Raw genomic sequence first — 14,790 nt, forward strand, 5'->3', positions numbered from 1 at the left:
TGCTTTACTGTTAATACAAAAGAAAACCTGTTGTTTGTTTTTTAACTGAACTATAATGTATTCTTAAAAAACATCACTTTACTGCTGATCAACTGTCTAAAGTATCATCAGTAACAGTTTCATGCAGTATTTTTTTAATTCTGGGACCTGATCTGCACATGTGAGGCTTGTACATTGTACATGATTGGAAAATCAGTGAATTAGCTTTATTGTTCTTCACTCACATGTTGTTATGGTTTGCATTCTTTTCTCAGCTATAGACATACATTTTGGGAAAAGTGTCAACAAGTCTATTATAGCCTTTTTTCTAACAAGAGCCGTTAATTGTATTCAGTGTGACTATTCCTGTCTGTAACCTGCTAAGTCTATTCATCTAGGCAAAAAATAATGTTTATTCAAATGTATGTAAAAAAATACAACTTAAATAGTGCATTAAAACAAATCAGTAAGATAATGTAAAAGAAAGGTGAAAAACAGCTATATAATGTATCTTTAAACAGTAAATTAACTGTAAAATACTGTGAAATTAATAAAAAACAACAGTATTTTTCATTAACAGTACAAAGCTGTAAATTTCAGCGACAGTATAATAATGTTAATTTTACAGTAACATAAAGGCAACCCTGCTGCCAGTTCTTTACTGTTATTTTACTGGGAAATTCTTAACAGTGTAGATCCTAATTATATGAGCAAATTGCATCTAGCAAAGTATTCATTTAGTCCTTTGTGTGCAACTGTGTGTGTCTCTCTAAAGCTAAATCTGTGTGTGCATGCATGCTTTTATATATAAACAACACTTGTGTGAGAGAGAGAGATTGACAGAGGATGAGGATCTCTTATTGTACATTATTATAGATGTTTTTTGTGAGTATTGTTTTTTTCCTTTTTTTAATGATTCTTGAAATGAAAAGTGGTGGCAACAGAACAGTAATCCCCAGTGCTGCCAGTGCGTCCATGCAGAGCTCAGGCTGGGAGGATGCTGCTGGAGGATGCTGAGAGACAACCAGTTGCTCTCCAGCTGTCACAGTCAAAGTGGAGCCTCCTCTCTCACAGTGCGCACCGACGGATGAACATCCTCGACTTGTTGCCTCGCTGGGAAGAAAAGTAGAGCTGCGTTTTGGGAAGGGGGTGCCAAAAAAAAGGAAAGAAGTTGTATTTTTTTTACTCTTTTTTAGGATTTTAGGAGGGGAGGCTGAAGACGATGCCATGAGGTGTATCAATGAGCTCGATATTAATCCACGTTTTGAATAGCAGAAGGAGGAAGAACTCCACGTTGGTTTCCCGGAGTCCACCTCCTCCTCGGTGTGGAGCTCTGTGGTGATATCTGTTTCTATCTCTGGGCTCTGAGGAGGAGGAACCATGGTCGAGCTGGAAAAGGAGGTGCTCCCTCTGCCCCCTCGGTACCGGTTCCGAGACCTGTTGCTCGGGGACTGGCAGACCGACGACAGGTAAGGAGGATGGAGGATGCAACTACCACTTTGTGCATCGTTTTTACGCACAGATGCGCACCGAATCCAGATGCGCAACGAGAGCATCATATCACATCGTGTCTATAAAAAAGTCACAACTCATTTGTTTTTTGCATTTTCTCTCTGTGTTGTGATCTGGTTGATTCAGGTGTGTGAATGTGTGTTTTAGTGGAGTATTGTGTGCAGTGCTGTTGTTATGGATGCAGCAACAGGTTTACTGGGAGGCGACTGTTGCTAATGCTGCAAATTCTCACTAAAAGCAATAATTAAACCATATTAGAGAAAATTACTCCAAATAGAACGATACACTATTTCATTCAGGAATATTTCATTTATTTTCATGCAAGTGGTGCATCTCACATGTTGTATATTTGAAACATAAAAAAAAAAAAAAATCATCATATCACATCGTGTCTATAAAAAGTCATTTGTTTTTGCATTTTCTCTCTGTGTGATCTGGTTGATTCAGGCGTGTGCATGTGTGTTAGTGGAGTATTGTGTGCAGTGCTGTTGTTATGGATGCAGCAACAGGTTTACTCGTCCTATCCTCGGCTAATTCTCACCAAAAGCAATAATTATACCATATTAGAGAAAAATACTCCCAATAGAATGAGACACTAATTCATTCAGGAATATTTCATTTATTTTCATGCAAGTGGTGCATCTCACATGTTGTGTATTTGAAACATAAAAAAAATCCTTTGATGGCATCCATCAGGAAGGGAAATGAAGCCAGACCTATTACCCTATTTATGTTCTCCTCATGCCATAATTCCTGAGATTTGCACCGAACCATCTGCCACCTGGACAGCAAGTGGCTGCTCTCAGTTACAATTAACCTTTTGCTTCTCCATTTGCAGGGCCAGAAGATTTGACATGCCATATGATATGCATTGCTTAATTTGGCTATTTCATTATATAGCTGTCTAATGGAAATCCTTAAACCTCAATTTCATGCTTGGTGTCTCCTGTTGCTAGGTGGAAATGGGGGGGCCACAACACTTGCTTGTGGACTTGAGTGGGTGTTTGGAATCAGATAATTGGGGGAAACTTGCTATTGGAAGAGATCAATTAGGGTTCATCCATTAGAGACAGGGCTGTATGCCAGAGACCTGTCAATAATGATTATTGTGTTATTGAAACTATCCAGCATTGTCCTTTTTTTGATAAATCATACCATTATGCTGTGTATCTGTATCCCTGACCTCTGAAAGGGTCTCATTTTGCACAGCTGAAGGCTACAGGCCTGCTCACTCACTAGTCATGCTCTTTTGACCTTCTGTGATTGGTCGGCTTTTGCCCAAGGACTAATATTTCCGACCTAGTGTGCAGTGTAACCTCAGTCATCTGATTAGTGGTTCAGTGAGAGGAGGAGGAGGAGGAGGTTGCTGCTTGAGAAACAAAAGGACTTTTTATAGTCCAGCATCCTCATCCTCTAAAAAGAGGCGGGAACAAAATAAAAACAGTTGACAGAAACAAAAATAGGTGTATAGTGACAGTGATTGGTTGGTTTGGAGACGGTTTTAGATGACTGTGTGTGTGTGTGTGTGTGTCGGTGACACAGATGTGCTGTAATACCCTCTAAACCTATGACGTGAATGAGTGTTTGCAGGGACACCCTGGTGTCGATCACTTTAAGGGCTCCAGAAGGCGCTGAGGTTTAAATTACACTTGTGTGGGCTGCGTATGTTAAATTTATTGTTGTCACATTGCAGAGCTGCACACATGCTTCCTGTTTCATATAGTAGGTACATCCTAATTATATGAGCAATTATCTAGCAAAGTATACATTTAGTCCTTTGTGTGCAACTGTGTGTGTCTCTCTAAAGCTAAATCTGTGTGTGCATGCATGCTTTTATATATAAACCGCACTTGTGTGAGAGAGAGAGATTGACAGAGGATGAAGATGTTGATCTCGGTGTCTAGGGAGTGCTATAGAATGGACTGATTAGAAGTAAAGCGAGAGCTGTGATAGGTAGTGACAGAAAGCTTAATTACGGCTGAATCACACAACAGAGTTGGTCTGCTGCGGTCCATTAATCCAGCAGTAGCTTTAACTAGCATCTTCAAAGGACCAGACGGCCCCAGTGGAGCGCAGGTGCACAGATCTCTCCATACAGTATCAACGCGTCCCCGGCACAGAAGCTCACACACATCAAAATGTCAACATGTGTACGCATATCTTATCTCTTTGACACATATGGTTGCACCCTGCTCTGGGAAAACATACATTACTGAGCCTTCTAATCCCTCTTCTGTCATCCTCTGTGGGCCTTCTCCCTGTCGTCCTCTCCCCCACTCAGCTCGCATCCCTCTGGGTGTGTGTCCATACATCACCCTCTTTTAACATCTACCCCGCCTGCTACCCGTGCCTCTCCTCCACATCTTACTTCTGATTGAAGTGCCTCCAATGCCATACCATTTCCCCTTTTCAAGAGCTCTCCTGTAACTCAGTGTAATACATTCTGCTGGAGCCATTGAAAGGCTCTGCAGGTGCAGCAATTTTCAGCGCAGACTTTTAAGGGTGGGAATTGATTTAATAATTTATTTCACACACAGGGATCTACTATCCTCTTATGTTACCGCTGGTGATTCCTCTTTTCTTTTTTTTTACCTCTGCCAGTGTTTCTGTTTTTTTTAGTGGGCCTGTTTTCTGGTCCTCAAGTGTGCATTCATACATTTTTAATACTTTAATTTGAACTGCTCTTTCTCGTGAAGGTACAGTGTGTAGGATTTGGCGACATCTAGTGGTGTGGTTGCAGATTGCAACCAACTGACTATACCTCCGCTCACAATAGACTACAGACCATGGATGTATAAGAGGCTGTGCCCTGTGCTTTTGCCCTGCATGTTAGTAAATAGCCTACAACTACATCAAATTCTGTTTATGTCATGCAACTAGCACTGCTAGCTACTGGCCGATAACCGGTTGTTTGGGAAGAAAGACGGTAATACATCCACCACGGCTCACGTTACCGGATTTTCACAAGTGTGTCCAGCCCGTCCGTAGTCATTCCCAGGACGTCAAATACTGACGCCGTCGAGACGCACCGGTCTTTCCATTAATTACAATGTAAACCCATCCATGACAACAGTAAACGCACAGGGAAAGTGCTGTGGTGATGTAGTTTAAAGAGCAAAAGATACACACAGGGCAGGTGGAAGGGGAGGTGGATGCGTCCAACAAACACAAGGCTTTCATTCGACTTTTCATCTCCCGCGCGTTACGTTTCACTTTCACTTTACAATCAGCTGTTCGTTCATGTTCTGTGTAAAAACGTTGTAATTTTAAGTCCAACCATGTTGTTTTTCTTAAACCTGGCTAAGTGGTTTTGTTGCCTAAACCTAAGCCAATGTTTTTGTTTAATTCACATAATAAAGCACGCGTTTACTGCGACCGAAAAGTGACGCGAGGGGTCTGACAAAGCGTCAGTATGAGAGGAGTTGAAATGACAACGTGTTGGCATGTCGGAGAACTACGGTGGCCTTCAGGTAACATTAAAACGCTGAAGGCTCTCTCTAGAGGCAGTGTTTGGTTTGTCCGTTCTGGGCTACTGTAGAAACATGGCAGAGCAACATGGCGGACTCTGTGAAGAGGAGCCGCTTCCTATGTAGATATGAAGAGCTCATTCTAAGCTAACGAAAACACATTCTTAGTTTCAGGTGATTATACACTAATGAAAACATTATTATGATTATTATATTACATTTCTGCTAATAGATCCCCTGACATGTTGCACACTGTTCCTTTAAAACAAGATTTGGCCAAAACATAGAAAAATGCAAACATGTTAGACTTTGTCCCTGACGACCCAGCGCATTGGCTGTATCTAATTTGTGTCAAATTGGAACAAACAGAAATTAAATGTGGCTCAGTTTCCTCCCTCCACACAGACACACAAGCCTTCTCTCCCAGACAGAATTTGAATCGGGCTCGGCTAAAAGTTTGGTTGCAACTGCCAATTATCTGTCATCTGTGTGGTTCCCATAATAACCTTAAACAAGGTTGCGCCTGATAATTGATCAGTTAGTGAATGTGTGTCGATGTGTCAAGGACAGAGAAATATTTTAGTGATACTGTTCTGACACTGACACCATTTATATTTCCTTGCAGTGAGTCAGGCTGTTTTGAGGAAATGCCAGATGAATAAACTATTAAATTCAGATCTTGTCAGGCTGATGATTTGGGTTTTGCCAGTCAAAGAAGCTGTCTTCTTTTTGCCTAAAATGAACATGATATTGAGCACTGAAATGGATGGTTGTTGTTATTAGCAGTCATCTTTGACACGTGACTCCCAGCACAGCTTGTACGCTTAATTTGTTACAAGTGAAATGAAATACAGCAGAGTCTCTCCATTGCTCTACAATAGAAAGCCTCAGCGGGAGCTCTCCTCAGAGTCCAGGATTATCATACAAATGACAACCTTTTGTCCTTAAAACAATCTCTTATTGGCTGTCGCCTCCACATCTTCTCTAGCTCAATCTTTGTCTCAGTCTCTCTCCGACATCCTTTATCCCCATGCTCCTACTCCCACAGTCAAGCCTTAATCTAGTAAAGCCACTGCAAAGCACGATCCATCACTAATGTCAATATTCATACCAATTTTACTCTGCTTTGATTTCTCTGTAAGGTGGAGTCCTTTAGTGAGCCTCTCAGAGCTCATGTAAGTTTCAGTTCTATCATTTGTTAGGCAGTTTAGAAAGCTGGAAGCCAACTCTGTCAAGGGTTTTGGGATCATGGATGTATTATGCATCATGTCTGCAGAGCCAGGGCTGGCATAAAGGGAGGTTATTAGCAATGCAAATGGATTGTATGATGAGAAGAGTCACTCGGAGAAAAGGTGATTTTATCAAATTTGAGGCTGGATGAGAGAGAAGGGGCGATGTGGGACCGTGCAGATCTCATAAGCGCCGTGTGCATGATTCTGCCAGTAAACATCTAAAGTGGAGTTAACTTGAAAACACCCGGTTGCTAATGGGAATCAATTGGGGGGTCTGCATAGTTGACTTTGAAGCTGGGGGCCTAGAGTGGGGTAGGTTTATAAAACCAATGCCTCAGGCCTGACGAACGTCGGTCTGAAAGCAACATCCTAATTAATACTGGTGAAGAGGAAAGGTTGCCAGTTGGCCTGGACATTAAAGATAGGGTCTGTGTTGAGAACAAATGAGAGGGCACGGTGGGAGCATGGAGGGCTCATATGCAGTCTGAGCGTGATCCTGCTGCAAAGAATATCGTGCACATGATGCCTGGTGAACATGAGCTGCTGCTCTCATTGTGAGAAAGCTGTGCAGCACAGAGAAGACAGAATGAGAGACACTTCAGTTTGGTCGTACAATCAGACTTTATTATATTTTATTCTTTGTTCCTTGCACTCCAGCAACGCTAGCATCCTGTGGCTATAGATAATTTAAGATGTATGTGCACTGAAAGATACAGACACATATTGGATGTCCTTTTTCATTGTTATTGCTGATTAGCTATAGAATGGTGCAGGGATGATGTATTTTTATAGGCCAACGTGGAAGTTAGCATCGCCCTGGTTCCCTCGACAAAAATGCAATGAGATTTTTCCATTGGATTATTGCAGAACATAAGCTCTGTGGCAAACGAACATTTATGATACTTAAACGTTTTGTTCAGCAAGACAATCTCCAAGAGTGAACATCACTTTTATGATTTTTGAAGTGTGAATGTAATCAGCAGAAGTAAAAAGCTAACGTTCGACTATAAACAAACTACATCACGGTCACATGATTTCACGTTAAGTCTACTAAACCAAAGGCGGACTAGTGATTAGCGTGATGATGTTTAGTAGTCTCATTAAGCCACTTGTTAGCAACCGCCTTTTTTAAGACACTTAAAAGCTTCAAAATTCACAAGTGGGGTATTTACTGACGTATTTTATGTCGTAGAACAAAACGTTAAAGTCTCTTAAAGGACCAGTGTGTTGCATTTTGGGGGATCTTTTTGCAGAAATTGAATATAATATTCATAACTATGTTTTCAATATTGTATAATCCCCTGAAACTAAGAATTATCTTAGCTTAGAATGAGCCCTTCATATCTACATAAGGAGCGGGTCCTCTTTATGGAGTCTCTAGAGAGAGCCTTTCGTGTTTTTGTGTTCCCTGGAGGTCACCGTAGCATGCTTGTGAAACTGCTATAACGTGAGCTGCAGATTTCAAAACTGTGGTATCGCCAGCCACCGTCTGACTTCCGTTGCTCCTAAAGTTGTAGTAATATGGTAAGGATGGCCTTTGAGCGAGGCGAACGACGTTACCACGGTTTTGCACTTGGTGGCTCACGTTAACGCAGTCTTGGAAAGGGAGGAGTGAGCGGAGGGGTACTCAGTTGGTTGCAATCTGCAACCACACCACTAGATGCCTCCAAATTCCACACACTGTACCTTTAAGCCTGTGTTAACCACAGACCTTATTTCAGGCATCTAACCAAAAACCCATTCATAAAACCCATTGACTTCCAGACGAGGGAACCAGAAGTGCTAAAACTCATTTCCAGGTTTTAGGACTCATTCCTGTAACACTCTATAAGCTGTATATCGAACAGCGCAGGGTGTGTCCCTGGTGGTCATCTAGACACGTGGTTCTTTTATTTTTAGAGATTTTCCTGTCACCACTGGGCTTTAATAAGCTAGATATTGAATTACCCGACCGGCTTTTCGGTTAGACAAGTGCTGTCATCACTTAAGAGCCTTCCTGCTGTGGATACCAACACATCCACGGGGCTGACTAGCATGTGTCTGAGCACTTCTGGTCTGTATTGGCGTTCGATGTTGCTGGAAGGCCCCGTAGCATCAGAGTGTGGGCAGCTGTGCCACGCTGGTGTGGGGGATCACAAACACAGTTGTCCACTGATCGCTGCTCCCCTATTCCCAAACTGTGTTAGCTTAATACACCGCAGGACTTTCAAATCCAAGCGGCCCAGAGACGCCACAGACAGGCAATAAAGATGATTCCTCTCATGTTACTCGCACATGTCATCGGCAAAGCGGCGATTTGAAGACGACTTTGAAACAGATTGATATCTCGCGTTGATTTGATCAATTGTTAAATGTCTGTGCGCATCCGAGGATAATGCAATCTGAAGGGATAGAATGTCATTGGATGTCTTTTAATAGAGTTGTGCATCACTTTAAGCCATATTATGTTTCACGATAGATAGATGATTGCTGTGTTTTTTTTAAGTGAGCAAATCATGGACCCAAGTTATGGTTCTTTGTGAATTCAACACTGAAGCACCTGTTGTGTTGTGTGTGGAATGAATAACTAATAAACAGTGAATGATCATGTCAGGAAGGAAACGATGAGGCTGGTTTACGTCAGGTAGCAGAGGAGGAAGAAAGGCACTTCCACAGATGATGTATGGAGTGTTTGAATCCATGGGAACCCAGGCGTTGTTCAGGAAACGGCTACAGTGCACACTTACTTACTGCCAATATACTGTGGGATACATTACACATTTATTGTAAATGATGGCTGTCGTTTCCCTGCTCTGCTTTGCCCTGGCTAGAGGGGTAAAGAGAGTTATTGTATGTATACACAGTAGACTTAATAATAGATAAATTGGTCACGATATAGATGGGTTGATTTTGTCCCATAGTTATAGAAAAAGACAAGGAGAGAAAGAGACTCTTTGAAAAGAGACTCTTTAAAGGTCTCAGGCATCATTAAGTTATTATGAAAGTACTTGCATGTTTCATTGGAGTGTTAAAATCAATTCTTTGGCAGCGACGAGCGCTATTAAATAAATTTGACTTTCTTTTAATTTGACTATTCAGGCAGCATGAACTCGTGCATTGTCAGTATTAAAACTGCCTTTTACCACCAGATAAGGATCTTTGCTTTAGCGTGGATGTCTACGCATATTCTCATTTTTCATTTATTTTTCTCCTTTATTCTCCAAGCTGCCATTAGCACAGTGTAATATGTGTGGTGGTTGTGTATCTGGGTCAGGGACAAGCTCTCCTGTCGACCATTGGTTGGATGAAGCAGAGAACATCTTGCCTCTCTTAAGCTGTTAGAGCAGTCCTGTGGTGAAGTGCAATTTATTTGCCTCTTGTCATCCCATTGAATTTCTCCTGACCTCATTTGGAGTCTCTGTATATTATATTTTGTGTCTTCTTTTTACAGTCTTTTTCACTCTTTTAGCGGTGCACTCTTTTCTCAAAGGAACCCCTATTCACCTAGTCATCATAAGCAGGGTGCTAAAGTCGATATTCAGAGCATATCTATTGCCTCCACACGGCTCTCAACATACTCCCCAAAAGTGAAGCCAAAACATATATATCGCCCCCTGGTGGCTGGCTGCAGTATAGCTCATAAATCCCGCCTCCTCCCTGTAAGCGGATGGGCCAAACTAAAAAGTCAAAGTATTCGTCGAATAAACTTTTTTCCCCAAAGATGGTTTCTGTCATTTTTGGTAGTTCTCCTGCTCCTGTATTCGGGATATTTTGGCTTCACTTCTGTACAGTGGGAGGAAGTGGAGATGCGTCTTCTATCTTTATATACAGTCTATGGAGCTATAGTGTTTACCTGAGGGGGAACCGGAGGAGGGGCGCTATACGCTTCCACGACGATGCTGTCAGTTATCAGCTGTAACCGCAGTATGAGCACAGTGCATAGCGGCGGCCATGAGCTAGCCAATGGGGCACTAAAAGGCACGCGCGCCCGGCCCGGCTATGTAAACAAAGCACAGAGAATGATTACGACACAGATGGAGGGAGAGTGACTTCATTCTCTGCTCAGGTAGACATTACTCCTCTATATCTTTACATAGCAAATAGTCGTTTGCTGCTCTGGATCATATAAATCACCTTTAAGCAATACAGTTCGCTGAATAAAAAACTTCAAACTGGTTCATGGCCATCAGCATTTCTCTATAGAATATTTCTCCAAAAGCTATGCGTGCTTCTTCCAAACAGAACAGCTTCTTTAAAAATAACATTTCCACTAGTGCTTTTAAAGGTTACAAATATTTGTATTCATCTGAGCCCTTAGAGCAATCATTTGTCCGCATTTCCATATCACAGCAGTGATAGACCTGGCAGGCATCTATCTAAATATGTTTCCATGTTTATGATTGATTTTTCTATTTTAACTGTGGGCATTCAGATTCAGACTTTCTCTTTCCTTACAGCATGTTTTAATATTTATTCTGGATTTAATTTTTTTCCCAAAGGCATGCTCCAAATATTAATTTCTTTAATTTAATTTAATTTAATTTAATTTTTGCTTGCTTTCCATTAATTAAATCTTGATACCATATCTTACTGTAAGGTTTACTGGGTAGAATTTTTTCACTTGGCTTCCTTATTTCTTGTTTGTGTTTATTTTCTACTTCCTCACTGGTATGAATACTATTTCTGAGTTGTGTGTGGAGGTTGTGATGAGCCAGTGCTGTGCTGTTGTGCACGCATAGATTTGGGCTTCTTTAGTCTCTTCCACTGTGTCATTAGATGGCCAGTGCTGTGTCATTATGCAGCACAGGCATGGATGGAAGCAGCAGGAGAACAAGGTTGAGCTCTCTCTCCCTCTCAAAGATCCTCCTCCGCATGTCCCCCCTCTGTCTTTCTGTCCATCTGTCTGTGTCTATTCATCTGTCTGTATTTTGGTCTCTCTCTCTCGCTGTCTCAGTGTTTCGCACTTCGACTCTATACATGCAAATGCAGAAATACAAGTTCTCTCCCCTGGCTCAGGTTTGAAATGTTCTGCCTCTTTCTTCTTGTTCTCTTTGTTTACAGCCGTTAAAGCTGCTATTCTTGCTTTATTATTAAGCCCATGAGATGATCTTTGAAAACAATTATTTTTTATAATCCTATATTTTGAGTGAGGAGCAGAGCAGAGTGAAAGAGAGGATGTTATTTTCTCATGATACACTAAAACGGTTGTTCCTTAATCCAGCAACATGTTTTTTTTCTATCACAAAGCAGTTTTTCCTCAACAGTTATCTAATCATTTATTTTCCCTGTGCTTTTTGGAGGGCTTTGGGGGGCCGATATGTGGCGATTACCCAGAGGTGCCATCGTGATGTGCTCGTGTGTCTTTTGTTTTGAAATAATTCTCTTTATGAGTTTTTAATGTGTTTTTCTCCCCCATCCTCCCCTTAGATTAAAGATCCCGACTCTCAATCTATCCCACAGCTCAACTCTTTATTGGGCTATATTTCCACTTTACTTTTCATCCTCTGTTGTACACTCAAGTGGAAAAGCTCTCGCTTAGAGAAACACATCAAGGGCAAAATGACCTCTTCTCCGGGGAAGATATCACAGCTTCTTCTCACAGAGTTTAAGAGAGGCTTTAAGTACTTTGATGAAGGAAGAAATGCACGGATGGCTGGATGGATTTAAGTATGTATGTCACCTTAAGTATCTTAAGGCAATAACAAACACGCAATAAGAAACTGGAGATTTGGCAAAAGAATTGAATAACAGTATTGTGGCCAGCTGTGGAGGAGCGGTGCATGATTGATTTGGTTGTAAAAGAAAACATTAGCTGAGGGAAAGCAAGCATTAAATCTTTTACCATTTTGATTTGTTATGAAGAAGATAACACAAAACTTGACACAGTGGAGCTTTAAGAAGACCTGCAACTTGCAGTGGGAAACCTAATCACACATTTCTATTCATAATTCCATCATTTTGAATGTGGGGATGGCTTTAGTTCTTTATAGATGGTTGTGATGGCTACTTTAGAAATGTTAATGTGTCACAGATGACCACTTACCCTATTACATTGTAATAAGCAATTCAATCATCTTGATTACATCATCGTTAGAATAGTTATATTTGATACAATTTGATTATTTTCTAATAGCGTGTGCAAGAATAGTGTATAGAACTCAGGGCCGACTTAAAGTGGCAGTAGGGAATATATTTTTGGCATCATTCCACAAAAGTAAGACACAAATTATGCTATTTTTGGCAATGTACAGCTCTCAGAGTAAAAAAGGGGTTGGAGAAAACAGGTAGGAAGTGAGCCCAGCATTTACAATGATAGTAGTCTGACCTTGCATTGGATGTAAATGTATTTTTCCACTAATAGTTTTATTTTTGTTGAATTTAAGCTGCATGTTTTCTTATCTAGCGAGAAAACAACATCCTCAACACTTCTGCCTGCTTTGAAGTTTTGCTGCTTTTATTCACAGGATGTAAACATATTATGCAGCATGGAAAAACAGTTTTCTTACTACTGTTACATGCTGCTATTAGTCTTGAATATATAAACAATTTATAATCCCTTAAATATTGATTAGGACTTAAAAAAAACTCTGATTATTATCACAGTTACACTAAAAATATGACATAATGCCACTACATGTATTCTGTTACTTCCCAACTTTTTTATATGGATGAGTGATGATATTTACTTAAGAAACCGGTGATAATGGGTCCCTTTGCTTATTGCCTCCGTGGTATTGACAGTTTGATTGCTCTATGCATGAAAGACCTCATGCAGTCACATGGTTGATTAGCTCAGTACAACTCACTTCACACAGACACAAAATCTTTCCTCACTTTGGTCACTGTCTGTGACTGCAAATACTACAGGGTGTCCCATCTCTACAGCAAGCCATCTTCTAATCCAAAGGTGCAGTTAAACACCCCTGAGCTTTTTTGCGAGGCTGGGGACGTGTCTGCATGTTCTTCTGTTTTCCATCATGTGTGTGCTAAAGCCTTATTGTCAGCAGGCTGCTCAGAGCGGAGGGAGCCTTCAACAAGTTGGAAGGGGGCTATCGCTTCAGATGGCTGAACAACACACTTCGCAAGTATGTGTTTGCACACATCTGCTCATGTGAGAGGGAGGGAAAAGACAACGAATCCTGTGTTGCCATAGCAACAAAGAGGAAAAACGTACCCCCCAACCCCCAACCGCTCCCGCGAATGCTGCTGGGAAAAGTGCACCGTTGGTTTTAGTCTGTATGAGACCACGTGTGGAGCTGGAGTAGCGTCACTCTGGAACCCTGGGAAGACCCCCCGCCCTCCGCGCCATCTCTTCCTCTTCCTGCAGACATTTGTTCTGCCTCTCTTTCATCTTTTTGTGTTGTTGTGAGGAGACCACCAGCGAGTCAGGCCTGGTGTTTGTTCATCCTCGACCTGAGTCATCCACTCGTTCCCTCCATAGGATGAAAGGAGCGCTACTGAGAAATCTCCCCCGAGGTGGTCAGACAGGAAATACAGTCACCGTCAGTCTGTCTGGTTATGTGCCTGTACACATGTAAGAGCTGTCTGAAGAGGGCCTCTTTGTAATTTTAATCATGTCTCTCCATGAGCGTCCATGTCAGATGGCCATATGAACGGTCTAATAATCCTAATGATCCCATTGCAGGTGTGTATTTTAGGTCTGTGTGTGTACAGTAGATATGTGTGTGTCTGTGTAACAGGAGGGTGCCAGAATGGAAAGGGAGAAAGAGCAGTAATTATGGCCTCCCATGTTCAGCAGAAACATCAGAGGGAAGTAATTTGTTGCTCTATATTTAATCAGTGGAGATAACGAGACTGACTGCAGCTGTCTGGGCCTATGGGCAGACGGACAAGCAGGAACACCATTTCCTCCAAAAGCCATTAGTTTTTAATGCAGCCAGGCACGGTGCATTATTTCAATACATACATTTTCAGTGTTCAAATAATCATTACCACTCTTTGTATCTCCAATTTGCTCAACTGTACACTCATCTTTTGTTCTATTCCCTTTTAGCTTCCAGCCCTCCACTTGTTTCTTCTCCTTGACTCCATAAAAGAAGTATATTATCTTTTCAATCACCTCTTTTTTTCTCTCTCTCTCTCTTGCGCCCTCCCCATCTTTGTCTCTGCCCTTCTCTCCATCCCTCTCTCAGGGTGCAGGTAGAGTTCTACGTGAATGAGAACACGTTCAAGGAGCGCCTCAAGCTGTTCTTCATCAAAAACCAAAGATCCAGTGAGTTGATTTTTGTGTGGGATCATACTTTCGCTGTCTGCAGTTGGGTGAATTCTCTGTCTGCTGCCTGTTTTCTATCTACACGAGTTGCTCATATTCTTGATTGAAGAGATGTGATGTCCTTGCTCTGCATTTCATCACAAGTTGTTCAACTTGTCCAATCTTTGTGACTCTTTTATGTGTGTGTGTCATGATTTAGATTCTCTCATCTATAGACATGTCATACCTTTTGTTATTTATTTTCTCCTGCATGCATAAAGTCGTTAAACATATATATTTATTAGGGCTATCAATCGATTCAAATATTTAATCGTGATTAATCGCATGATTGTCCATAGTTAATCACCATTAATCAAATCAATCACACATTTATTATCTGATCAAAATG

At 41.4% G+C, this 14,790-nt stretch overlaps 1 protein-coding gene across 2 annotated transcripts in view; it reads left to right on the forward strand.

Moving 5' to 3' along the window:
• Positions 1 to 1,144: 1,144 nt before the first annotated feature.
• Positions 1,145 to 14,790, forward strand: part of LOC119501978 (potassium channel subfamily T member 2) — a 45,469-nt gene continuing 31,823 nt past the window's right edge. The window contains exons 1-2 of one of the 2 annotated variants that reach the window (XM_037792769.1): positions 1,145 to 1,448; positions 14,323 to 14,402. In XM_037792769.1, coding sequence (XP_037648697.1) covers positions 1,360 to 1,448; positions 14,323 to 14,402 — 169 coding nt within the window. In that variant the 5' untranslated portion in view covers positions 1,145 to 1,359. The remainder of the gene's footprint in view (positions 1,449 to 14,322; positions 14,403 to 14,790) is intronic. The other variant, XM_037792768.1, reaches the window with a different exon arrangement.

This window comes from Sebastes umbrosus, chromosome 14 (genome assembly GCF_015220745.1).
Source record: "Sebastes umbrosus isolate fSebUmb1 chromosome 14, fSebUmb1.pri, whole genome shotgun sequence".
NCBI classification, from domain to species: Eukaryota; Metazoa; Chordata; class Actinopteri; order Perciformes; family Sebastidae; genus Sebastes; species Sebastes umbrosus.